This window comes from Elgaria multicarinata, chromosome 1, assembly GCF_023053635.1.
Source record: "Elgaria multicarinata webbii isolate HBS135686 ecotype San Diego chromosome 1, rElgMul1.1.pri, whole genome shotgun sequence".
NCBI lineage: Eukaryota > Metazoa > Chordata > Lepidosauria > Squamata > Anguidae > Elgaria > Elgaria multicarinata.
In genome coordinates, this window is record NC_086171.1 from 146,449,268 (window position 1) to 146,476,549 (window position 27,282).

The 27,282-nt window shown below is 39.8% G+C and overlaps 1 protein-coding gene across 1 annotated transcript; it reads left to right on the top strand.

Moving 5' to 3' along the window:
* Positions 1–2,493: 2,493 nt before the first annotated feature.
* On the top strand, positions 2,494–22,562 carry LOC134406977 (NADH-cytochrome b5 reductase-like). Its single transcript, XM_063138684.1, has 7 exons — positions 2,494–2,708; positions 3,848–4,027; positions 6,650–6,798; positions 10,004–10,091; positions 14,395–14,499; positions 18,394–18,597; positions 21,325–22,562. Exons 1-7 carry the CDS (start codon positions 2,595–2,597, stop codon positions 21,526–21,528), a joined length of 1,044 nt encoding a protein of 347 aa, XP_062994754.1. The 5' UTR covers positions 2,494–2,594; the 3' UTR covers positions 21,529–22,562.
* Positions 22,563–27,282: the final 4,720 nt, after the last annotated feature.

Consider the following 27,282-nt stretch of genomic DNA (forward strand, 5'->3'; position numbering starts at 1 on the left):
CATAGGGGAGTTGTTCCAGTGCCTTGATCATTTTAGTTGCCATTTTCTGCACTTCTCCAACTCTTACAGTATCTTTTTTAAGTGTGACGACCAGATCTGTACACGGTATTCTAAGTCACAGTATTCATCACACTTAGCGCAATATGGATGGAAACTGCCTTATAGAAAATGAGAACCTTGGTCCATCTAGGTCAGTAATGTCTGCACTGTTTGGAAGCTGTTCTCCGATGTTTCAGACTGGAGCCTTTCCCAGACTTACCTGAAGATGCCAAGGATTGAATTTAGGACCTTCTGCATTCAAAGCATGTGCACACCAGGAGAATGACCTCACCCCACTATTGCACATTACTGAAGGCTCTTCCCAACTGCTGTATATTGTGTTAGTAAAATGACCATGAATTCAATGGGACTCACTCCCTAGTATATATGCATTGGTTTTCAGCCATACAGCACAATATTATGCATGTTTACTCAGCAGTAAATCTCACTGTGGCCAATACGACTTACTCCAAGGTAACTGGGCACAGGATTGCACCCTCAGTAATATTTACTGCCAAGGTAGGTAGTTGTAGAGGGAATTAAGGAAATGCAATGTACTGGCATTTTCTGTTTAGACAGTGAAGAAGGAATCCACTTAACCCCAAATGGGCTGGAGGCTTGACTTAAAATTATGTTTGTTCTTTTTGTTAAGGTTATTGTAAAAACAAACAAACAACCACACCACATAGTTGTCATAAGAGAAAGATGGACATATATCATAAGAAAATAACATAAAAATGGATCCCATGTTAAAATGGGTCTGAGAACACTGACAACTGTTTTGGATAGTTGATCTGATCTAAGGGAAAGACTCCTTCCTGACCGCACATATAGTAGTCAGGTCTTGAGTGTGAACGAGATTTATCAGTCTCTGGACCTTTGTTGTCAAAAATAAGAAAAGGTCCAGGGCAGGAGAGAAGAAAGAACTTTGATCTAGTAGACTACTAATCAGCAATCAGAATAAAAATAGGGTTCATACTTCTTTTCATCTGTCTAGATGGCTGATAATCCATGCCCTTGAAGATATTCCAGTTGCATTTGTATTCTCAAAATCTGCTCTTTGAATGTAAATATTTTAGGGTGTAATCCTTTGCATGTTTAGACAGAAAAAAGTCCTAAAATTCCCAGCATGCCAGCATGGTTGACTGCAGGGATGCTGGGTATTTTAGGACTTCTTTATTTTCTAAACATGTATAGGATTGCACCCTTAACTGTAAATTTAGTTTAGCTAGATCAAACAATTAAATGATGGTCGCTCAATCCAAGGTTATTTTCCCAAATCATTTTCCCCATATCCTTATTACTTGGTAGTATTAAATCTAACTTTCTAGTAATAGGGCACATATATACCAAGACAACTGCACTCTTAGAGGCTATTAATTATCTCGGCCCATTTCAGTAAAGGTTCTATCCTGGTTACAGGACTCAGCCTTGTTCCAACTGATGGTTGAGAGAGGGACAGAGCAGTGCAAACATTGGGTGGCTATTCCTCAGCTCCTTGGCAATTCAGCTATGGCAGTGGTTCCCAATTGGTGGTCCGCAGACCCCAGGGGGTCCGTGTAACCCACCCAGGGGGTCCGTGGCACCATTCACATATTCACCATTCATTTCTGGAGTCCACTGATTATGAATTCCTACCAGAAGTAAAATATAACATCCCTGAGCACCTGCATGATTTAGCAACTAGCTTCAGAGATTTCTTCCCTGCACCTAATCCTGAAAACTCATGGATAAGGAATCCTTTTGAATGTGGTGATGCACAACTAACAACTCTATCTGCGGAAGAGCAAGATGCACTTGTTGACATGACTTGTGATGGTTCATGGAAATCATTTTTCAAAGACTATAGACTGGACCAATTCTGGGTGAAGGTTTTTCCTGATCGTAAGAAGTTGGGTGAAAAACTTTGAAACATCTATTTCCCTTTTGTTCCACAGATCTTTGTGAACAAACATTTTTGACATTTTGTTATATGAAGAACAAGCATGGAAATCGGCTTGATGTTGATCCAGATTTCAGATTAAAAGTAGGAAATATTGAACCGGATGGGGAAGGGATTGTTCGGGACAAAAAGAGGCAAGATTTCTCCCATCACGTTTAGGTTTAGTAGCTGCTAGAACAGTCATAATTTGTTCAATTATAAACTAGACATTAGTAAAATTAAATTTGTCTTTATATTCCTAACTAAATCATTGTCATTTTTGCGTGGTAATATCACAAATATCACAAATTTTATGGTCTGTTTTTTAGTATACCTAAAATCCTTTGCTTGTTAGGGTTACCCCATAGAGATAACAATTTTTTCAAAAGTAGGGGGTCCATGGCATGGCATTTGAAAAACAAGGGGTCTGCAGCTAATTGGGAACCACTGAGCTGTGAAGCCACTAAGAGCAGTCATTAGGGGTTTTGGAGCAAAGTGTTATCAGTATGCTGGTGACACACAATTCGATCTTCCTGTGTCAACTGAATCAGGTAAGGCTGTGCAAGTCCTGGATCAGTGTCTGGGCTCAGTAATGGGCTGGATGTGGACCAAATAAACTGAAGCTGAATCCTGGATGGATTCCTACCAATCCTCAATGAGGAATCCTGATGTACCCATTCTCCTGCAACAACATAATGACCTTGCTTCAGTGCCTCCTAGTGCTGTGCCTAAGAAACTCTGCATAAAGGTAACCCTCCAGTCCCAAATATATAAGTAAAAATGCATGTGTTAAGAATTATCTTGGATTAGGAAGCAGTCTGGTTAGATTGATGTAGAAAGGAATGTGCGTGTGTGTGTGTTTATGCATGTAGGAAGGAACTAGAAATCGTGTGTGTGTGTGTACTATATATATCATATATAATTCAAAGTTGGAGTTCGTTGGTCATCCCTTTTTGACTGCCTTCCTGTTAACCAATTCTCATGAAACATACTTCATTGGAAAGCTCTTGCCATGCAGATTCCACGAACAACAACAGTTTTCACTATAAGTGAAAATTGGGAGTTTGTTTATGTCCATAAAGTGGTTTTTTAAAACATTTAGGCTATCTTCTAACAATGTACTATAAAGTTTTATTTTTAACATAAAAAACTCAAGTATGATTAAACAAACATAATGAATTTCAAATAGGAGCAAAATAAAATATGAACACAAAGTCTCTGTACATCTTTATAAACGCAGATGCATGTGAAAAGTTCAATGATATGCCAGTAACACACAATCTGTAAACAAATCAATGAGATTAAGAGACACCTACAGTCAAAAGTAAGCCAGTCAAAGTTTAGTTATTGTTGAGAAATGAAGTCTCCAGCTGTTAAATTTAACAAAATAACATTTAAAGGTCTCTCTTACTTTTAGTTAAGTTAAACCTTTTGTTAAATTTGATTTTTCTCTGCAAACTGTGTTCGCAGGGAACAATATGATATATATAAATAATAATTTAACACTACAATTCCTTTATATAAGCAATGCTTAGATTAATTAATATTTGGAAACGTTTTTTAAAAATCAAGAATTGTTCCAGACCAGTAAACAGAATGGAAGATAACATTAAGCAACACTATTCAGGAAGGAGGGAGGGGGATAGAAGCAAATGAGGATGGGAAATGAAACTTCATCTGAAGCTGAGGTATAGATTAAAGTTTTTGCACCGAATCCTAGTCATGCTTTCTCAGAACTGTGTTTCCATTGGTTTCTATGGTGCTCGCTTCCAAGCCAGAGTTGCAGCTGGAATGGACTAAAAATAAAATCCATGTTTTGGTGTAGTAGGGGTTGATCATTTCCATCCAGCAAATTTAAACTGCTCAACCTTGAATTGTGTTTTGTAGATAATGGATGATAGTGAAGATGTCTGGCTCTCTCTGAAGCCCAGTGAACCATTGCCTTCTCAGTGCTGTGGTAGTGGCTGCAAACCCTGCATCTATGACATATATCAGAAGGAGCTGGAGCAGTGGAAAGAGGCCAAGGCAAAAAAAGACAGAAGCCTACTGACAAAGAAGCAGCAGCAAGTAGAAATCTTTAAATTATTTGAATAGTACTGTTTCAGCTTAATCCTAAACAATTTTTTTTAAAAAAACAACAACCTTGGAAGTAAATCCCATTGATTTCGATGAAATCTGCTACCAAGCACATTTGCTTAGAACTGTTGCCTCGATTGTATTTGTTTATATAACAGATTTTTGGCAACTGTTGTGGAGCTGCAGCAAAAAGTGGAAGGCAACATGTTGGTAGTAAGCCTGCACAGGGTAATAAGAAGAAATGTTTGCTGTTAGCTCAGTGTATAAGAGTATTACGGAAAGAAACAGCAGTCTTCAGCATACGTGGGAAGTTAATTTGCTAGTACTTTCAAAAATACCCTTTTGTAATTTATATCTTTATTTAGCACCTTATCATAAATCTGTTTGATTTGTAAACTTCATGACTTGGAATGGCTTTCCTCCTGCCTCAGTCTCTTTTAAGGAGACCTTTTAAAAATCTATTTGATAACAGATGCATCAAATTTCCCACCTCTTGAATATTTGTAATTTTAATTCGCTGTCATGTTCGCTTCCCAGTAAATCTGGTTAAGTATTCTTACTGAAATATTTAAGTGTAGAAAATCCACTAATTCACACTAGGGAGCCACCTTTCAAGCATTCCTTATAAGGAAGAACATTTCAACTTTTTCATTTTATGCCATCTTGCTATCTTCGGTTGGAATATTCTCTCAAATCTCTCAGGCTCCTAAGAAATTGGAGGCCGAGCAGAAATCTCTTAAATATACTAGGATGCTTATTGGAGGAATACCTGAGAAAGGATGTTTCGGACTGCAGTTGCAATTCCATACAAGCTATGGCCTAAGCCCCATGGATTTAACTTGCCTAAGATTGTGTTGTTCAGTTGCAAACCAAAACAGGCTTACTTGGGAGTGTGTCCCTTTGAAGATGGTGGACTTACTCTTGAGTAAACCTGCATAGAATTGTGCTATGAATTTCTAGAGGGAAATGCCTATTGGGGGAGAGAGAGAGGAAATGAAGATGATAAAATCAGTATTTTTTTTTTTATTTGAATTGGGAGAGCTGGAGTATAAACCTGGAAACAACTTATGGGGATTGTGGTAGAAGCATATCAGAGGCACTAAGCCTCCCACCTATGCTGGGTAACATAGGTGGCAGGGTGCTGTTGCATTGTGTCCTACTTGTGGGTCCCTGGCCGACAACTGGTTGGCCACTGTGTGAACAGAGTGCTGGACAAGGTGTGATCCTGCATGGCTCTTACATAGGGTGACCATATGAAATTCCCTCTTCATCACAACAGTTAAAGTGCAGGAGCTATACTAGAGTGACCAGATTTAAAAGAGGACAGGGCACCTGCAGCTTTAACTGTTGTGATAAAGAGGAAATTTCACCAGTTTCTCCATATATACATATGACACCTGCTGAAATTCCCTTTTCAATACAACTGTTAAAGATACAGGAGCCCTGTCCTCCTTTTCATATGGTCACCCTATCTTGCATTCACATGTTCAAAAGTACATTTCTTATTCACTTGTTACAAGTCTGAAGTCCCGGGACTAAAAGTTGGCAAAAGAACCCCACCACAGTTTGTTTATTTATTTATTTATTTATTTATTTATTTTATTACATTTTTATACTGCCCAATAGCCGAAGCTCTCTGGGCGGTTCAGTTTGCATGCCCTGAAAAAGATAAAACCTGTCATGAACAAGTTTGGAATGTAAGAAGTACAGCTGCTACCTTTGGAGCATATGTTTTTAAAAACTTCATAGCAGTCAGAAAGTAATCTTTGTCTCAGTCCCACCAACATCCCAGGCACTCCCGATGGGTACGCGGAGAGGGCCTTCTCAGTGGCTCCTCCAAGGCTCTGGAACTCCCTTCCCAGGGAGGCTAGGCTGGCTCCCTCTGTGCTACAGTTTCAGAGGCAGGCAAAAACTTTTTTGTTTCAGCAGGCTTTTGGAACTATACTGGATGTGTGTTAATGTATTGGATTCCCCCCACTTTTAATCTGTTACAGTTTTTTGAAGAAAAAAATTAACATGTTTTTAATTTTCCTGTAGGTCTAATTCTATTTTAACTTTTATAATTTATATTTATATGTTTTAATTGTACATGTTTTAATTTTGTAAACTGCCTTGAATCCCAGTACTGGGGAAAAGGCGGGATATAAATATAATATAATATAATAATGATAAATAAATAAATCACTGGATCTTCATGATGTTGCCTTTGTAATTCCTGCTGTCATTCCTGTATTGAAGGCATAGTGCTCTGCCAAGAGAAAAGACGACAAACCTAGGGAATAGTAAACAATTGCTTTTTAAAAAGATGGCAAAAAAGGAAAGAAGAAAAGTAGAATATTTAGAAAATTTCCTCCTATTTTGGTTCCCATTACCATGCGGACGTGCCTTTAGTTTCTCACCCTCCAAAATCATATCAGCAAAGATATTGCAAAGGTCATAATTATACAAATACAAACAGATCCTAGGATTTAAGTGGAACTTCACAAAGAAGAACTTTGGTCTCCCCACCCACCCCGGTATCACGTTTCACCAGTGCTGAATTCACTCACATTTTGTAAAAATTAAAAGGGGAGCATTGTTTAATATAGTAATTATTTATTGTTGCTCTTGCAGAGTAGTAATTCAGAACTAACTCCAGAAACGTTTACGGCTTTCATCGTAAGCTCTGTGAATCAGCTGACAGAGGACTCCTACCAGTACGCATTTGAATTGCCTGGAAATAGCAGCCTGGGGTTGAGTTTAGGACAACACATTGTGCTAAGGTAGTGTGCGAAGTCTCTAGTTAAACAGGCCACAGTATGTGATTTAATTTGCATTTTTTGTTGTTGATCTACAAAGATTTCATGCCAAGTAAATCATAATTTCTGTGCTTCCAAACTGATTCTGCTGAAAGGACTCGTGAGCTTATTGAGCTTATTCACCTTGTTAATTTTATGGTATACGCTACCCTGTAGTTGCTTTTCCCTCCAATTTTAGTTGTGTTGGAAGTAGAATTAGGTGTGGGTAAGAAAGCCAATTTACAGAAAGGAAAAGAATGAACAACAAATGTATGTCACAAGGACAATATATTAACTTTTCTTTTTACCTTTTGGCAGTTAAGCATATTGGAATACAGACCCACTTTCCTAATAATTTAGATATTTATTACCTTTATATCCCATGCTTCCTCCAATGAACTCAGAAGAAATATGAGAAATTTCTCAATAACTCTGTCAGATATGTTAGGGTAACTGGTAAGATTTGCCCATGGCCTTTTGTGGGCTATCTGAAGTTTGTTTAACCTTTGCATAACCCATGCTACCTGGGTTTTCACGACAAGCCCTGGTGTGCTCTCGCTGCAGCTTGCATATTCAAAATGACAGCTTAAATAAGCAACAATGAGCTGTGGTGATTGTGCGAACCTGGTCACAGACTATCTGAATGGCCTAGAAGCCATTAAGAACAGTCAAATGAATGAAGCTGCTATTTGCAAAGGTCTGTGGTTTATTTAGCTGCTCCTGTTTGCAGTGTAAATGATTGGGCAGCATTTATGAGAACTCAGCTCATAAACGATAAGCTAGAGTTTCTTATTGTAATATGTGATACCTCCTAGTAAATTCTGATAGCTAGATGTTTCACACAACTTCATTGTTGATAATGGAGTGGACTGTATTGAATTGAACTGTAAACTTGTTCATTTTGCAATTGATTGATAGTGAAAGACAGATGATCTATAGTTTCTCAAGTCAATGACCTGGTTTGGATGACTCAACAGTCCATTGAATTAATTAACCCTTGGGGCACCGCAGCATGTGCCAGTTCATTATGAATATGCAAGCCGGGGGTTGCAGTAGCTTGTCATCCAAACCCAGGTGGCGGAGTTTAAGTGAGGGTTGTTTAACCCTGAAATAACCCCCGCAACTCGGGTTTGGGTGATGCAAGAAGCCACTGCAACCCTCAGCTGGGACTTCATAATGGCAGCTGGGACGTGCTGCAGCTCCTGGCAGGTAAATTAATCCTTGATGGGCAGCCATATCATCCAAACTGGCCCATTTTCTGGCTTTTAAGAAGACTTTGGTTAAGTCAGTTTCCATAAATGGGTCAGTTTCCATAATGTCACCACCACAATAGAAGCTTTGCCTTTTGTGTTCAATGATTAAATAATCATTTACAGCATGGTGGGCTAAGTATTCAGTGCTATTTCCAATGCAGTGTTTCTAAGCCCACATTCTGGAAAAACCAAGTAGGGATGCAGCCAGAAAATTGCAATAAATATAAGATGAGAGCTTGGAACATGCATTTTGCAAAGCTTTCAGGATCTTCTCAGCCATCTGCTTGTCTCGGGCTACATAACTTAACCACCATAATTTGATGTATCAAAGAACAAAACCAAATTAATTAAACGTTTCCATGTTACTAAGAAACACATCATCTGCTGTATTCTAACTGTTTTCAAAATCCCTATAGAGAATTGTAACATAGAAAGTGGCCTTTAATGACCTGGCTTGCACATCATAGCAGCATTCCTGGCATGAGCAAAGTGTTGAGTGTGCTACCTCCTGTGTTTTCATCATTTCCGCTTTCAGTTAACAACCTAGGAACACACCGTACTAGAGTTATTCTGTGATGTGTGAACACAGAACTCTGGGGTTGTTTATGGGCTAAACAACCTAGCGTTAACCCAACAATTGGGTGAAGTTTGTTGTTGGGTTAACTCTAGGCTGTTTTAACACATAAAGAACCCACAGTTTCCAGATTCACACATCTAGGGATGGGTAAACTTACCCATGCCCACTCACCAATTCCTTCCTGCCAGCTACCCCATTTCATGCGCATCATGAACCAGAGCCCACGGTCTGTGGGCACCCAAGAAGCAGTGACGATCCATCCATCCCCTCAGCGAGCCACCATTATTCTGCAAAATGGTGGCTTGTGTTTTTCCATAAATTTAATGTTGCATCAATGGCACTCTTTTCACACAGTGAACAGCCATTGGCCAGGAGGCCAAACAAGGGGAGTCTGCCAAACTCCACCCCTTCTCAGATTCTCACAACATCCCTTGACACGTCCCTAGAAACAACCCAGGAATGTGGTGTTCCTGGGTTGTTGATTAAAAGCAGAAACAAGCACGTGTCTCGCATGCTGTGCTCTTCCTTGCAATTCTTGGGTAAATAATCCAGGAATTGTTGCTGTGAAGTGCAAACCCAGAGAGTATGTCAACAATTTGAGCTTAATAAAGCCTTCAACAATGTTGATGGGAAAGGCTTAGTTGCAGTATTCCGTCTGCTAAGTAGTCCCATTGGCCTCTGTGGAACATCAATGAGACAAATCTAATTTGCATGATAGGTTTATTTATTGTTTCTACATCCGGTTGGGAGTATGTTCAAATTCAGGATATCAGGCATGGGGTGTCATTTGTTATTATTTCCATGTATTATTATTTTTTTATTATTATTTATTTATTTATTTCATTTCATTTCATTTCTATACCGCCCAATAGCCGAAGCTCTCTATTATTATTTTTGAACAACTGTAAAGACTCAAGATGAAATCTTGTTTTTTTCCTCAAACTGTTTATAGCCCTCCCCTCCCCGTCTCCCCAGTATAGTACTTTATTTCTCTTACTTTATGAGCAGCATAGCTATATCACACAAAATGGCTAGGTTGGCTCTGTAGCTCATCTGGCCCCAGGAAATGGCAGGATTGTTAAGGAGGGCGGTATAGCTGTGTGTGAGAGAGAAATCTGAGGTTATTTCAGTGCCTTGGATCTCTGCGATTTCACTGCAAAATGGGAGGGAATGATCTATTGTCTGGCTTGGCAAAGGACAGCCCATGGGGAAGGAGGAAGGATACCTGCAGTGCTTTTCAGGCGCAGCCTTTGCTGAGAGAGCAGTACTCTGCTGATAAGAATTGTCAGGGATTCAAATCAGGGTTCCCTCCCTTTATCTTATCTCTCTCTCTCTCTTTTTCTCTCTTTTTTTTTCTTAGAGGACCGGTGCATGGTTTGGAGGTTCAGAGAGCCTACACTCCAATTACTCCAGTGAATACTGAAGGGTACTTTGAAGTTTTAATAAAGGTAAATAGCTGTCTTTGTTCTATAGATTAACAGCTTGACGTAGGAACTGTGTCATCTTCTATGCCAGCTGAGTGCTTAGCTTTGTACTTTAATAACTAGAGGCCTGCAGTCAAAGATTTGGCTTGTTAGGCCTAATCAATATGAGAAATTATCTCCGCCCACCCCCCATACCTTCCTTGAACCAAGGCCTGATCTACACATGCTGAAGGATGAAGTGGCAGACTGGGCTAACAGAATTCCAGTTTGTACCACTTTAGATAGGGTATATACCATTTGAAATGTTCTTTGATGTTAAAACAAAACACATCCCTGCAAATAAAAACTAGCAAATGGCAGTCAGACTATGTGAAAACTTCCTCCTTGATGCATAGTTTACCATAAGCAGTAACCTTTCTACATAAGGGAACATTTTAAAATGTGAATCCCTGTTGCAGTCTGAAGTGGTCCCATCTACCTTACCATCTCTGGACTCTTACTACCATGTTCTGCTGCATCTCTAGACAAAACCCAAATCAGTTCAGATATTACTGGCATTACCTTGTGACCAAACCGAATAAGTTGACACCAAATTATTTAAGGTGATTAAAACTAAAAGAGATGGTGAGGAGTTCAAAAAGGATCTCTCCAAGCTGGGACTGTGGGCATCCAAAAGGCTGATGCAGTTCAGTGTAAGCAGGTGTAAAGTGATGCACCTTGGGACAAAAAAATACCAACTTCAAGAATAACCTGATGGGACCTGAGCTGGAGGAAACCAGCCAAGAAAGAGATCTTGGGATTGTGGTGGACAGCTTGATGAAAATGTCAACCCATTATGCGGCTGCTGTAAAGAAGGCAAATTCCATGTTAGTCATTATTAGAAAAGGAATGGAGACTAAAACTGCCGGTATCATACTGCCTTTATACAAATCTATGGTGTGACCACACTTAGAATACTGTGTACAGTTTTGGTCACCACACCTAAATATATTATTTTTATTATATATATATATATATATATATATATATATATATATATATATATTAGAGCTGGAAAAAGTGCAGAAGAGGGCAACTAAAATGATCAAGGGACTGGAGCTTCTCTGCTATGAGGGAAGGTTACAACAGCTGGAATTGTTTAGCTTGGGGAAAAAAGCATGCTGAGGGGAGACATGATAGAGGTGTAGAAAATTATGCACTGTGTGGAGAATGTGTCTAAAGAGACATTTTTCTCCCTCTCTCAAAATACTAGAACCTGGGATCATCCCATGAAGGTGATGGGTGACGGATTTAGGTCAGATAAAAGGAAGGACTTCTTCACACAGTGCATAGTTAAACTCTGGAATTCACTACCACAAGATATGGTGATGACCACCAATTTGGTTGGCTTTAAAAGGGGGTTGGATAGATTCCTGGAGGAGAAGGCTATCAATGGCTACTAGTTGTTGGGGAATATGGGTGGGAGGGTGCTATTGCACCATTCCCTGGTCGACAGCTGGTTGGCCACTGTGTGAACAGAGTGCTGGTCTAGATAGACCCTTGGTCTGATCCAGCATGGAGCTTCTTATGAATTACTCACTCCTTTCTCCCCTGCCCTCCCACCAATGCTGTTTTCCATTTCTACTTCAGAGATGGGGGTGGTGAGTGATAGGGATGACGACAACTAAAGTTCACCATCATAAAGTCATTGTGGACACTGCAGAGCTGGATAAACCTACGTGTACATAAAAGTAACGTTACATTGTTGCTCTATCTAACAGGCAGTGTAGCCATATGGACCTATCCCACAACAGGCAATTGTAACTACAGTGCAAGTCATTCCATGCAGTAAGACATCCATAATTTTTTTTAGGGTCAAGTATCAATCAGTCCATAAGGCAATTCTCCAGAGTAAATTGAGTGACTGATTTATTGATGGCAGCCTTTGAGTACTTATATTCAGAAGGAATGTTGGCTAAAGCTTAATTTAAGGATTAACTCAATTTACGAGTTTAGAAATATCAAAATCAAGAATATCTTTTTAATCTGTATTTATACTTCCTCAGAGGAAGACATATTTCACTGTAACTCTGTAATGTCAAGCACTAGATCTTCCAGATAGGTCACAGAGAACCATCATTTTGCCCTCTGCTCACCCTCCAGGAATGTGTGCTTTTCAGGGTTTTTCATTAATTACGTGATAGTTTGAGCATGAATTATACTCCTTTTGAGGTGTGTATAGCTTTTCTATGACACTTGTGGGTGGATCATTTCATCATTATTGTGGCAATTGGAGGGGGGTAATGCTACATATGAGCTGTATTAATGTTACCTTTATAAGTTGACTGTGAAGTTTCATATACGCTTGCTTATTACACACGTTTTGCATTTCAATAATAGTAGTAATGATTGTAATAACACCTTCCCTTTATATAAAACCTTTCATCCCAAAGGGAACTATAGTTATTCTCTGGCAGTAACAAAAGAGATGGAACACCCATCATAAAGCACCCATTTGTATAACTTGCTTTGTAGATTGTAGTGTATTTCTCACTATTCAGGCAATTTTTGGAAGTACTATATTATTATTATTATTACTATGCAATCCAAGTGCTGTTCAGACACCCCTGTGTCCCATGATTACGGCACTGAATTTGTGATACTACAGTTAAGTGCGAGCGAGTGGCGATTTTCTGTGCTTAACCTTCCCTTTGAGTGATTCTATAATGTTATGGTGTTTTTGGCGCAAAACCTGGCATAGAGGTTTTCCCTCCAGGAGTTTCTCCTTCTTTTCTTTTTACAAGAATTCATTATAAACCAGTTTGGTCATTTCCCCATTAGAATGAGGGGGGTGGGACTATTCAGTTCTAAATGCATTCTCTCACCTGTAACCAATATTTCACTGCATGGGAAACATAGTAACTGAGTTTTTGACTCTCTACACCTTTAATTTAATATTCCCATCTGCCTTCTCTTCACTATGGCTAGCGTTGCCAACATTTTTTTAAGTAATGCTGCTCCTGTACCTTTAAAAGCAGGCTGACATGCAGCAGGAATGTCTCTTGGCTTTGAAATAAGTGATAAGAAAAGCTCATCTGTTTAATTTCTGTGTAAAAGCAAAATGCATCAGATGAAGTAGATTTTGAAAGCTCAGCCATAATAAATTTGTTAGTCTTTAAGGTGCTACAAGAGTCTTAGTTAGGTTTGCTGCAACAGATTCACATAGCTGCTGTGACAAACCCCTCAGCATGCTAGAACATGTCTCTAAACAAAGGACATGTCCAGGCATCTGTAGGTACCAAACTTTGCATTAGCCCACATCTGAGACTTGATTCTCCCACCCCCATAATCTTATGTTAAATAGGTACATGCAGAAAGATGCATGATCAAGGTCCTCTCAGGCTATTGATTGGTCAGCTTGCGTTTCCAACTTCTTTGTGGGACTTCCCCACCCTCCATATAAATACCTTTGTTTGAAAACTTTTTTTTTTTATTTTATTTGACTGACAAAGAGTCAATATTAAACTCTGCAGAGTCCCAGGTGACCCCACCTGCAAACTGCTTTGGTGTGTTATTCTTATGTTCCATTTTATTTTAACCTGTTGGTTGTTTTATGATGGTTTTAATTTTTGTGAACCACCCAGAGAGCTTCGGCTATTGGGCGGTATAAAAATGTAATAAATAAATAAGTAAATAAATAAATAAATAAATAAAAGCAATTGACCATTTCTGGAGTTACGTCACACTACTGAATGAGAAACTGGAACTCATTTAGTTCTTTTGCCTAGCTGGAGGTTGGTCTTACTCTTGTGCTAGACTGCTTGGCATACATATTAATTTGGTTTTCACAGAGATCAAAGGAAGCTCTGGAAAATGGACCTATCCTCCATAGGATTCCCATGCGTCTTGGCTAAAAGTTATTAATCACATGGGTGATGGCAACAAATACCTAATAAACACACAACAGAGGTGTCTGCATAAGATTCATAAGTTGGAAATGCAGATTCCTATTTGTCACAGCTGCCTTTCCAGTTGTTGTTATTTTCTGTCTGTTATGCCAAGGAGAGCAGCACCAGTATAAAGTTGGCAACCTTAGCTATGGCTATCTCACTTCATTCTTAGTCCATACAAATGCTTTTAATAATCACTTTTATTGAGAAAGTTTGAGGGAGTTTATTTTGATCAGGCTTTGGAATGATACACTGTCTTTCCTTTTTATATATTTTTTGAAATGCACAGATTATTCTCTGTTCTGGCAGACGAAATGTGAGTTATTGATTTTAAGCATGAGTCATTCCACCTAAAGTATTCATTTATGTACTTACTTAATTACTGTTTCTTTTACAAGTGCTATGAAACTGGACTAATGTCACAGTATGTAAAATCCTGGAAAGAAGGAGATGCTGTTTTTTGGAGGGGACCATTTGGAGGCTTTCCTTACACAGCAAATCAGGTAAGATCTATAATAGGTTGTGAATGTTTTTCTCTTTTCGGTTTCAGGAAAGAAGGAAAATCATTAGGCAGATTTCCTATTTTAAGGATCATTGCTGGGTTAAATTTTCAAGAGTTTTGAAAAGGTTCTATGAAGGGTGCGTTTATTACACACAGGAGAGCAAGTGGAGAAAATACAGCAAATGATCAAAAATAGCAATGAGTCGGATTTGGTATAATTTTCTTCCGGATTTGGTCATTGAGGCTGCAGTCCTATAGAGCCCCATTGAACTCAGTGGGACTTCCTTCTGAGTACACATGCATAGGATTGTGCACTTAGTATTTGAGGCCCAGCACCTATCTTCACATGATATACTAGTCTCCATTCTTGAACCAGGAACACCTTTTAATTGGTCCTTGTGTGACTTTGAAGTTTTAATTGGAATTTAGCCTTTTATTCTGGAGTCCGTCCTGGCCTACAACACGGGTAGAGAAACCTGTGGCCCTCCCTTCATCCCTGACCATTGGATATAGTGGTGGAGGCTGATGGGAACAACATCCAACAACATCTAGAGGGAACTAGAGTCCAACAAGTTACCCACCCATGGCCTACAATATTGTGGATGTAACTTTGCCACACAATCCCTGAAAGTGGAATAATACAGAGCCAATAGTATTCATGTAGAAACTCCCAAGCAAGGATTTTTCACATATGAATTGTTTAAAAGTGTAATAAAAGTAGTACTTAATTTTACAAGACTTAAATGAAGGCTCGCATATAATGCCAAAATAAAAAATGTTCTTTACAGAGAAAGCTATGTGGCGGCATGGATCTTTAGTCCTGGTGCTGCCTCTGACACTGACCAAGTTAGCACCATTGGGAGTGTCTCAGGTCTACTCACCCAAACTGAGCATGACTTCCCCAGAGCAGGAATATGGCCAATGGGGTGCACAGGCAATCGCGTGGGAACTTGCATACTGTAGTCTGGGCTGAGGCCAGCCGCTTTTCTTGGTGGCTTACTATGAAACAGGGCTGCTTGAGCCAAGAGCAGCCTTTTAGGCTGACATTCTTCCATTACTGTCGCTGTTCAGCATCCTCTTATGTCTGAAGATGACCAAATGGGACCCAAGGGGCTGTTTTCCGAGGCAGAGCTGCTGCTTTCAAGACACCTCCTCTCAATAAGTTCTTGAGCTGGCCAGTTATGTTGCACTTTTCTTGTGAAGCTTTCTGACCCCTGCATTTTTTTTCTTTGCGTGTGTTAACATTTAGGTTTCAATTGAAAAAGAAAACCCTGCTAGGTTAGTAGGTACAACAAATCGCTTCTCACCAGCTCTGAGATAAGTGTGACCCTAATAGCATGAACACAACTATAAGACAGTAGTTGCGCTAAGAGACGAGAATGGACCAAAATAAATTTTAAAACACCGTTTAGCTATCTGATTTTTGGACTCACTGCCATCCATGCTTTTCAGTCAGATTATTTTATCAAATTGGAGCTAAATTCTAGGGGCCAGCTAGACCATATTGTGTTTGTTACGTATGTAATTGAATATATGTAAAAAAATGTAATTAACTATAAGGACACTTAGGGAGCAATCCTGTGTCTACTTGACAGTGTCTGGTGGGGTACAGGGTTTTTTGGTTTTCTGGCTCCGAGCTCATAGATAGCGCTTCGAGCTGGGAGTCAGGAAACAGTGCTTCCTCCCACCAGTCAGTGTGGAGTGAACCATGGCAGCTGCCTCTCCGTGCTTGGTAAACTGAAGTTGAAAAGGGGGCGTGGCAGGGAAGGGAGGGGACTGGAAACTGATTTAGACAGCTTCTGAAGTGCCGTGCGGCCTTTCACCCTCCCACTCTGATGTCCCCCACTAGACTGCTGAAAAGCAGGACGGACAGAGCATAGAAGAGAGGTCACCTCCATGCTGCAGCCCTCCTGCATTGAATACTCGTAAGCCCTCGATTTGGGGGGCTTACGAGTACCCAGGGCACAAGCCATAGGACTGCACAATTAGAGTACAATCCTATGCATGTCTACTCAGTGGGACTTACTTCTGAGCATAGGATTGTGCTGTTAAAGAAGAAAGGTACTCTGATAATTAGCCCTTGTCAGTTGCTGTCTTTCCTAACCCCTAGTATTAAACATAAAATTATTTAATTATTTCTAAAGCTGTCACCCAATTAAAGAAATGCTAGTTGATTAATTATGAGTTTTAGGCTGTAATTCTATAACTCACGTACCTGGGAGTAACTCCCACTGAACTCAGCAGGGTTTACTTCTGAGTAGACCTAGCAAGGATTGCAGTCAATTAACCAATTGATTTAGGAGTACAATTTTAAGCATACTTACTAAGTAATAGGGCCCTAGGGATTTAGTTGAATTTGCTTCTTGGTAGACTTGGTCAGGATTGCACTGTAAATCTGTAAAAATAGTTCTGAAGCAAAAAGCATATTTCCTTTCTTTAAAAATGAAATTGAGTATTCTTTATTTTACACAATTTCATTCTTACAACTAGGCCTTGCCTATATCTGTCACACAATATACATTTTGCACAATGTCCCTTTTTTTAACCTGTAGAGAGAATGGCTTTAAACTATTATCATGCAGGGAAAACAGCCATGGCAGATCATGAGTTAAGTATGACAATATAGGAACCTGCACATTGGACAATTTAGTCTTCTGTTCTTCCCAGTGTTGTTCCTTTCGGCTTCACTCTGTTTTTGCCCACCTCAACAAAAACAAAGTGTCAAGTAAAAAATAAATTGCACTTGATTGATTGTACGAAGCAAAGTCTGACAGTTGGTGGGTAGACTAGACCAGTTTATTTATCAGGTGAAGATGAAATACCTATGTTTCATACATAGGGTGTTAATATTCAAATTTGAAAAGTTATCAAATTGGTTCTTCATTAACATAGAAAATCCTCCTTTAATTCAGTGGCCACATTCACACATCCTGATGAGAACAAGCTGCAGTGAGACTTGAGATTCTGTGCTTCTCTTCTCCCCTCAACTCCCCTCCCTTCCAACAGTCTGGCCACAAGGAGGAGATTGCTTTCAATTAACCAGTATAATGTATTGTCTGAATTGAAAACTGTGGTTAATATTAACTATGATTTCTTTAACAAGCCAGCTTCATAACCCATGGTTTCAAGTTGTTTTGCTTCAAACAAACCATAGTTAACATTAACCTCAGTTTATTGGTCCAGACAATATGACAAGCTCTGATCTATCAATAATGTAAGTAAAAGTTACCAGTCTCCTCAAGGCCGTGCCGTAGGAGGAGGGTTTACAAACAAAAAGGCACCTTGAAAACCATTATTTACTATGTGAGAAAAAAGGGAGAATTCCTCTTTTAAGACGGTGCTTGCCATCTGTGGGTTTTTTTTAGAAATACTTGTATTAAAAAATAGTATATGGTTGCTTAAAATCTGCTTCCTGATTAAGCAAGAATGCCTTTTTAGTTGATTAAAAGTTTTCACTCAATGAATGTACTTGATTAATCAACCCTAGTTAGTTGCAACCCTAGTTAGTGCAATTTTTCTCCCACCCAAGATTGTGTGGTAGATTACAGTAAACAGTAAAACAAAATACTGAATTAAATTAAGTTTTGTAGTTCTTTGACAAATATTTAGAACTGAACTTTGATGGAACTCTAGGGGAACGGAGATATACAGCTGTGGGGCAGCTACCAAGAATGCCTCCCTCTGCATCTTTTCTTTTCAAATTTGGCACATGCATGATTCAATCAAGAAGTCTCTCACAGTTAATCTCAATGGGTGAGATTAGAAAAGGGTTTGCAGAGCCCAAGCTGTTAAAGTTTTTATAGCTTAAAAACGATAGACTGAAATTCAGTGAAGGTATTAGTATTTCCATTCTGAGTTACTAAAACACATTTGCCATTCTGCTTGTTTGTTTTAGTATGGAGAACTTCTCATGCTTGCTTCAGGAACTGGTCTAGCACCAATGCTTCCTATCCTTCAGTATATAACAGGAAATGAGGATGATGAAACATTTGTAACCCTGGTGGGCTGCTTCAGGACTTTTGAAAATATTTACATGAAGTCTCTTCTTCAAGAACAGTCTCGATTCTGGAACATAAGAACATTTTACGTACTAAGCCAGGTAATATTCTAATAGGGAATGTTATTGGTTCTTCCCTCTGTACTTCTGTGACAGTGTAACAAACATCCCCTCATTTGGTACATGAACTCTCAGGTTATGTGGAGTGCAGTGGTTTGAACCTGGCAATCTTGCATCAGAATTGTAGCTTAGGACCATAGCTCAGTAGTACAGCACATTCTTTGCATTCAGAAGATCCCTAGTATTACCAGGTAGGACTAGCAAGGACACCTGTCTGAAACCTTGGAAGGCTGCTGCAAGTCTGTGAGCTTGATGGACCTGTGGGCAAAGAAATGCTGGTGGGCAAGTCAGTGAGTACATTTCTGTTCATTTGCAAAGGGATGAGAAATCACCTGTAATCTGGGGAATGAGGAGCATTCCCCAAGAGGTGGTCAAAGCAAGTTTAGGGACCTGTGGGCAAAGTTCAGTGGATAGACGTGCCACGGAATCGGAAATCTAAGCTTGGATGTTAAGATTCTGATTAGTCTTCAAAACAGATCTGCTAGTCTTCAAAACAGATTGTGAAACATGGATTAAGGCTGCCTGAATTTGTGTACTTTGCAGTTCACTGCAAATTAGAGTCTAAGTGATGTGGAGTATAAAAGAGTGTTAAGGTGAAGCATTTATTTAATTATTACGTTTTTATACTGCCCAATAGCTGAGGCTCTATGGGCAGTGCACAACTAAAACTATAAAATACAAGTATCCAAATAAATTTAAAATGTTAAAAGTTTAAAAATGCAATATAAAATGAGTTAAGTTACAGTCCAGGGAAAGCTTGTGTGAAAAGGTGTGTTTTCAGGAGGCATTTAAAGGATGTTACATTTTCCACCTTCCGAACCCCACAAGGGAGGATTTTCCAGAGTGTGGGTGCTGCTACAGAGAAGGCCTCCCCATCAAGGTTCTTCATGGCAACATTACATTCATTTTGGAATGGCCATCAAGACCTCCTCTGAAGATCGTAACTATCATCTGAGTGTATATAAGGAAAGGCAGTCTGCTAGGTATGCTGGTCCCAAGTTGTTTAGGGCTTTATAGGATAATAACAGACAGCTAATAGGTAGCCAGTGCAGTTCTTTTAGCTCAGCACCCTGGCTTCCTTAGCAACAGGGACTCAATGAATCCTAGATATATCTATATAAATGAAAGGACTAAGGGCTCAAGGTGGTTCACTATTTTTCCTGCAGACTCTAAATCAGGTTTGGCAACATGAAGAGCCTACCTACTGCCTGATGCCCATCTTAGGCAGACAAAAGGGGGCTTTCTCATGTTAGTTTTTCAAAGCACAGGGGCAGCTCAAAACCTTATTTGATCACAAGTTCAGATTCAACCCTTGCTACAGGAGTCAAGAAATTAAACATCTTTTGCATGACAGTCATTTGATCTCACTGTGCTTTCATCTGATGATATAGTTCTCTATTCCATTGGCTCTAACATATTTCATCTCTACCCCACCAAGTCATCCTACAAACATATAAAATATATGTATGTCCTATAGCGCAAATATGCCTTTTGATAAATCTGATTACCCTTCATATTATCCCAGCATTTTGTTTATACCTTTGAAGTGGTGTACTCAAATAATTGATTGGCAGAGACACCAAAATGTGCAGGCTGATACTGTAATCAGAGAGTCTTGGGGCAGAATATCTTTTGTAGAATTAAACCCACAGAACTTCTAAATTCTTGTATAAATATATTTTCTGTACTTTCGCATCCATTCACTGAGAATTTGCAAAGAAGAATAGAACTTTCTCTCTAGTTTTCTCTACCATTGGTCTAAGGCAGGAGTATTGCACCTCAGGCCTGTGGGCCAACTCCAACCTGCCTGAGGTCCCAATCTTGTCCTCTAGGCCTCCACAGATGACACCCCCCCTCCAAATCATTTGGTGATTTTTGGGCTTTTGTGCATTTTTCCCTATTCTAAAAGTTTGAAATGCCTCTCTGAATGCTTCACTGCTGGCAGTAAGAGCTTTAAGCTAAAATACGCCGATATTTTGGGGCCTCCCGCTTTTGCCTTCAGCCCAACCCACCACTAAAAAGTCACCCCTAAGAGCTTTACTGAACTTGAATTTGGCCCTCGAGCTAAAAGAGGTTTTATACCCTGGTATATAAGAAGTTAAAAGCATTGGCCCTAATCCAGCTAAAGTTAATTGTGACTAACCTGAGCTGGATGTGGCCATTGAATAGTTTAATTTTACAGCACAAAGAATAGCATGCTTATTTATTTTATTTATTTATTTAAGGATTTTTATGCCGCCATTCAGCCAAAAAAGACTCTCATGGCGGCTTACAAAAGTATTTCTTGACAGTCCCTGCCCACAGGCTTACAATCTAAAAGACATGACACAAAAGGAAAGGGGATTGGGAGGGAGGAGGAGGAGGGGGGAAAGGAAAGCAGTATAATCCACCTAAAATCCAACAATTGAGTGTTTGATGAATATGGATGGATTCCTCGTAATGAACTTTGAGATGAAGTCTACTCATGGATCAGATTTTGACCCTTAGTAGTACCGAGCATATATTTGTTCTATGCTAAATCCTCCTCTCTCTCATTTAAAAAAAATCCACCTAAAATCCAACAATTGAGTGTTTGATGAATATGGATGGATTCCTCGTAATGAACTTTGAGATGAAGTCTACTCATGGATCAGATTTTGACCCTTAGTAGTACCGAGCATATATTTTAGAGATAATTTTGCAAGTGTCTTGTACCTTTTGTCTCTTCAGGAACATTCACTTGAAAATCTGCCATGGAGCTATCGAGAGAAGACACACACTGGTCGAATAAATGAAAACATGATTAAGAGTATAGTGGACACATGTAGAAGGCAACCTTTTGTACTGATATGTGGTTCAGTGACATTTAGTGAAGATATGGAGAGATACTTGAAAGCCATTGGTCTTGAAGAAAAGTCATATTTTATATTTTAAAGTGCTTTAAATGAATAACATATTTGCTACAAATAATAATTTACTTTGGTCAGGTTGGATTATTAAACATATTTTGTTATGCCAATCCATCCAAGTTTAGGGATGAGTTTTCTGAACAATCCCATAATGAACAGAGACCACAACTAGTGATGTAAGTCTAGTCCCGTTTGCAGCAAGTTATTCTTCGCATAATTCTCAGTCTTTTGAGGAGATACTCATCATAGTCAGCAGACAGGTGCTTGGAATGATAGTTGCTGCTCTGGGATCCTCCACTAGCCAACACCAGTCAGGGCCGGCCCACTTACTCCAGGAGACGCTCTCTAGGAATGGATCTCTTGCCATGTCACAGACAAGCCTATGCACAACAGTGCAGCTTTACATAATTAGAGTTGTGCTCTACCAACATACTCTGTAGTATGATGAAAGATCCTGAAAGACATATTGGAGATGTCACACTAGTATAATGATCCCCCTAAAAATATTGTTGCCCAAGAGTCTGGATTGCTTATGATAGCCTTGACACCAACCTCTCAGCCTTGTAGAAGTCTAAGCTGCTGGGTGTACTGTAACCACAGCCTTCGTCACTCTATTGAGAAGTTTGTCTCGTCTTCAGAGCCTTGACCTCCATGGTGCTGCCCACATCCTTCGTTAAAGCCACATGTGAGTATTCTTGAGTCAGGTCACCAAAACCATAGCACTTGGAAAACAAAGGCATACAATTTTTTGTTTCAAAGCTTTTTATCCATATGAAAACTAAGAATATATATTTTATTTTTTTCATTGTGCTATAATCTCAATTTTCCTTTTTCATGATACCTAGGATTCTCACATAGGGAGCTTTGGGACCTCATGAGACATGGAAACCACATATTGATCGCCCCTAATTTGATATCGGAGCCTTTTGACCCCTATGCTCCTTCTTATGATAAAATTATTTTTGTTTCTTAAAAGTGAAAGAAAATTGTGAAATCTTATCTGGACATTATTTTTAGCAATGGAGTAATTTTTAGGCGCAGCTAAATAAAGACGTAGGGGGGGAAAAAGAAAGCTGTGTTTTGTGTATATAGCTTAGGTCTTTGAAATCACAGTGGCTGCTGTGTTGTTGAATGACAGGACAAAAACCAGCAAACAACTAAGCCCCATTGAGAGCAATGCCATGGAATTTAGACTTTTGCTAAATTGTGGCCAGGATCCATTAGCCACCATTCATGTTCAGATAGCAGAATCTGCAATAAGTAATGGGGGAAATCGTTTTACAACGTAAGGCCTAAATTTGATCTATTTCTGGAGGAGGAATATTGATCTATAAACCAAGGAAACCAGAACCTTTAGTGTGATCTAATTAATACACATAATGGAAAATTGCATTGAGTCTTGTTTAGTCATAGAAGCTACTTTGTGGGGGGAAATATCCCAGACTCCATGATGTTCTGTTTTTCTCAGCATAGAACAAAAACAATCTATAAAACTTTGTTTCCTATGTCTTAGCTCAGTGTTTTGCATTCCCAACACATGATTTGCATTCCTAGCTTCAGTCTGTGTCATCTTTGCTTAAAAGGTGGACCAGTGATTTGCCTCAGTACATCTTACATGTGCGACTAGAGTGCTTCCAGACAAGGCTTTTATCAAGCAATTGCCCTGCCTCAACACTGAATTCTATAGTGGATCCAGACAACGTCCTCCATTTGAAACCGTTCTATATTTTCTCACTACTTCTTCCTTTTTTATTACCCCCCAAATCTGTTAAGGATAACAAAATAGGTGCACAGTGCCTTTTGGTTTGTAGTACTAGGAGCCCTCCATTTGGAAACACCCTATGTTTTAGCCTAGAAAGTATTTGCAGTCAAACATGTAAGCTACTGACAACTATTCATATTAAAAATCATGACAAATCTACACAGTGCTGAAAAATATAGCATGTTGCTCCTGTCATTTCTTATGGCATTTAAAATGTATCAGTAATATGTAAAAATGTCTTCTTATACACTGCAGCTCAATTTATCTGAATAGCCTCAGAAGCGTTGAAAACATTTGGGTAATAAAACAGCAGATAAAAGGGGGTGTAATTTCCACAGGGTTACATTGAAGTAGACTCAAAAGACAGAGTGAAATCAAAACTGAATTACTAGTATCTGAAGTTGAGATAATGGACTGAGGAAGAGTTTCCATTGTTTATCCTGAAAGATAATGCTTTAACTATGCAACCTTGATTCTTTTCAAAAAGACAGCCCTGAATCTTTGCAGAATAACAGGGAAAAATTAAGATAATCAGTCTTCCCTGTTTACAAGGAAGATTTCAACCTTGCAGCCTAATCCTGTCCTCTGAAAGACTGGATGGGATGGGATGGTACTTAAGTTTCCTTGCACCAGTGCAACACAGTCACTTAGGATGTAATTGCCACAACACAGTCTCTGAACAACAGGCCTGGCTGCGGATACTCCCTGCTCAAGCTAAGCCCCACCACTTGAGGAGCCTGAGGCGAGGGACAAAAACTGCCTTTCTCCAAACCATGTGGAAAAAGGGGTTAAATTGGAAGGATTTCAGTAATAAATCAAAGCACTGTGAATTAAATATGCTGATGGTGATCTTATGTCAGAGTGGGTGTTAAATGTATATAACTGCAGATGATAAATGCCAAAGAAACACGTGGGATTTTTTGTGGTAGTTAAAACAAACTGAATAAAAAATTCTTTTAAGGTTCACAAACTTTGTTTCAAAATTAAACTTTTCAAAACCGTTTTAAAACCTCTCATCCAATCCTTTCTCTCTTCACATACACGCTTTACTTTCTCTCACACAATCACTCTTGAGCTTTCTTTATTATCAGTATTGTTTAATATACATCAACTGACTATGTGCACACCACACACTCAAAAGACACCCCTCTATATATACACTGATCCTCAAACTCTCCAGAACAATAGTACTCTACACACAGAGGGCTAAAGCACTAAAAGCTAAAGACTCAATAAGTACCTAAAAGTCCCTCTCAATCCCCTCAGTCATTTCCATATATATCACTCCTCTCCCCTCCTAAGACATTCTAACTCCACCCACTCAGGTCAACATTCTAAGCACCACAGACTTACCAATTCCAGACATACATTAGGGAACTGACTTGTAGGGTGTAACGCCACAGTAATCCATTGTCGTACAACTCCCAGCATTCCCCAAACAGCCACGCTAACTGGGGAATACTAGGAGTTTTTGTTTAAATGGATAGGATTGCGCCCTTAATGGTTTTGGACTGTTACTAAAGGATTCTGATCAGTGATTGTGTGAGAGGGGGCAGGCCAAAGTCTGCTGGCTTCACACCATGTGTGCCTTCAGCTGAACACGTGAAAAGTGCCCCTTTGACTGTGCAGAGGTCAGGGAACCTTCAGGGGTGGTGGGCCTATTAAGATGGTCCACCCTCGAAGGCTGATGGATCCTCTTGGATTCCAGAAAGCCTTAGAGGGTTCTATGGCTGGTGTCGTTGACGATCCTGTTGAAACCCTGGTTAAGAGATGGAATCAAGACCTGACTAGGGCTGTTGACACAATCGCCCCCAAACGTCCTCTCTGACCCACTTCTAATAGGGCACCCTGGTATACAGAAGAACTCAGGGAGTTGAAGCAGCAAGGACGATGACTGGAACGCCGATGGCAGAAAACTCGACTCATATCCGACAAGACACGACATAGAAAACATCTTCATTCCTATGGGGTGGCAATACGTGCAGCAAAGAAACATTATTGTTATTATTATTTATTTATTTATTTATTTATTTATATAGCACCATCAATGTACATGGTGCTGTACAGAGTAAAACAGTAAATAGCAAGACCCTGCCGCATAGGCTTACATTCTAATAAAATCATAATAAAACAATAAGGAGGGGAAGAGAATGCACCAAACAGGCACAGGGTAGGGTAAAACTAGCAGTATAAAGTCAGAACAAAATAAAGTTTTAAAAGCTTTAGGAAAAAGAAAAGTTTTTAGCTGAGCTTTAAAAGCTGCAATTGAACTTGTAGTTCTCAAATGTTCTGGAAGAGCGTTCCAGGCGTAAGGGGCAGCCGAAGAAAATGGACGAAGCCGAGCAAGGGAAGTAGAGACTCTTGGGCAGGTGAGAAACATGGCATCAGAGGAGCGAAGAGCACGAGCGGGGCAATAGTGTGAGATGAGAGAGGAGAGATAGGAAGGAGCTAGACAGTGAAAAGCTTTGTAGGTCAACAGGAGACGTTTATATTGGATTCTGAAGTGAATTGGAAGCCAATGAAGAGATTTCAGAAGTGGAGTAACATGGTCAGAGCGGCGAGCCAAAAAGATGATCTTAGCAGCAGAGTGGTGAACAGAAACCAACGGACTGATGTGAGAAGAAGGAAGGCCAGTGAGAAGAAGGTTGCAGTAGTCCAACCAAGAAATAACCAATGCATGAACAAGAGTCTTGGCAGAAGAGACAGACAAAAATGATCGAATCCTGGCAATATTATACAGGAAAAAATGACAGGATTTAGCTACTAACTCGATATGAGGAATAAAGGAGAGCGAGGAATCAAATATAAAGCCAAGACTACGAGCTTCCTTGACTTCTCTGCACGCATTGCGTCTGCGAATTCACGTCCAGCTGAACTGTTCAGGGTGGTGAGGGGTCTAACTCAGACACCTTCCCCCCCTGAACCTGACTTCAGTAGTTTGCTGTGATGCCTTTAACATTCATTTCACAGATAAAATCTCTCCGATAAGAGCCAACTTAGTTGCTGTCATTATAGCAGAAGCTGACAAGTGTCCAGCAACTCCGCGAGTAGGATTACACTGGATCAGTTTCAGTTGGTGAGTACCGAGGACGTGGACAAGCTGCTTGGACGAGTGAGAAAAACGACTTGCCCTCTCAATCCCTGTCCTTGGTTGGTCGCCCAGGGAGGAGATGCAGTTAGATTACAATATATTATTAATGCATGTCTCAGAAAGGGTAGTTTTCCATCATGCTTAAAAGAAGTGGTAGTACGGCTACTTTTTAAAAAGCTCTCCCTGGACCCCCTGGATCTTAATAACTATAGACCAATATCAAATCTACCATTTTGGGGTAAGGTGATTGAGAGGGCAGTTGCTCATCAACTCCAAGCAGTGTTGGATGATACAGATTTTCTAGACCCATTTCAAACTGGCTTCAGAGCGGGATACGGAGTTGAGACTGCTATGGTTGCTTTAGAAGAAGATCTATGCTTAAGTATTGACAGGGGGAATGTGTCCATGCTGATGCTTTTGGACCTCTCAGCGGCTTTCGATACCATTGACCATGGTATCCTTCTGGAACGCCTGAGGGGATTGGGAATTGGCACTGTGCTTCGGTGGTTCCGTTCCTACCTCTCGGGCAGGTTCCAGATGGTGATGCTTGGGGGACAGCTGCTCTTCAAAAAAGGAGCTGCTGTGTGGCGTACCACAAGGTGCTATCCTTTCCCCAATGCTATTTAATATTTACATGAAACCGCTCTGAGAGATCATCCAGAGGCATGGGGCGGGGTGCTATCAGCATGCTGATGACACCCAAATATATTTCTCTATGCCTTAGACAGCAGCATCACCTAATGATAGTGTGTCTCCTCTGAACGAATGCTTGGAAGCAGTAATGGGCTGGATAAAGAAAAACAAACTGAAGCTGAAACCAAACAAGACAGAGGTGCTTGCTGTCAAAGACTGCAACCTGGGTTTGGAGGTGTGTCTACCAGTTCTGGATGGGGTTACACTCCCCCTGAAAGACTGTGTTCACAGCT

Coding starts and splice junctions, on each gene's coding strand:
- LOC134406977 (XM_063138684.1), top strand. CDS start 2,595: ATGGATTCCTACCAATCCTCAATGAGGAATCCTGATGTACCCATTCTC. Junction 6,799..10,003: donor GGACAACACATTGTGCTAAG/GTAGTGTGCGAA, acceptor TTTTTTTCTTAG/AGGACCGGTGCATGGTTTGG. Junction 18,598..21,324: donor CATTTTACGTACTAAGCCAG/GTAATATTCTAA, acceptor TTGTCTCTTCAG/GAACATTCACTTGAAAATCT.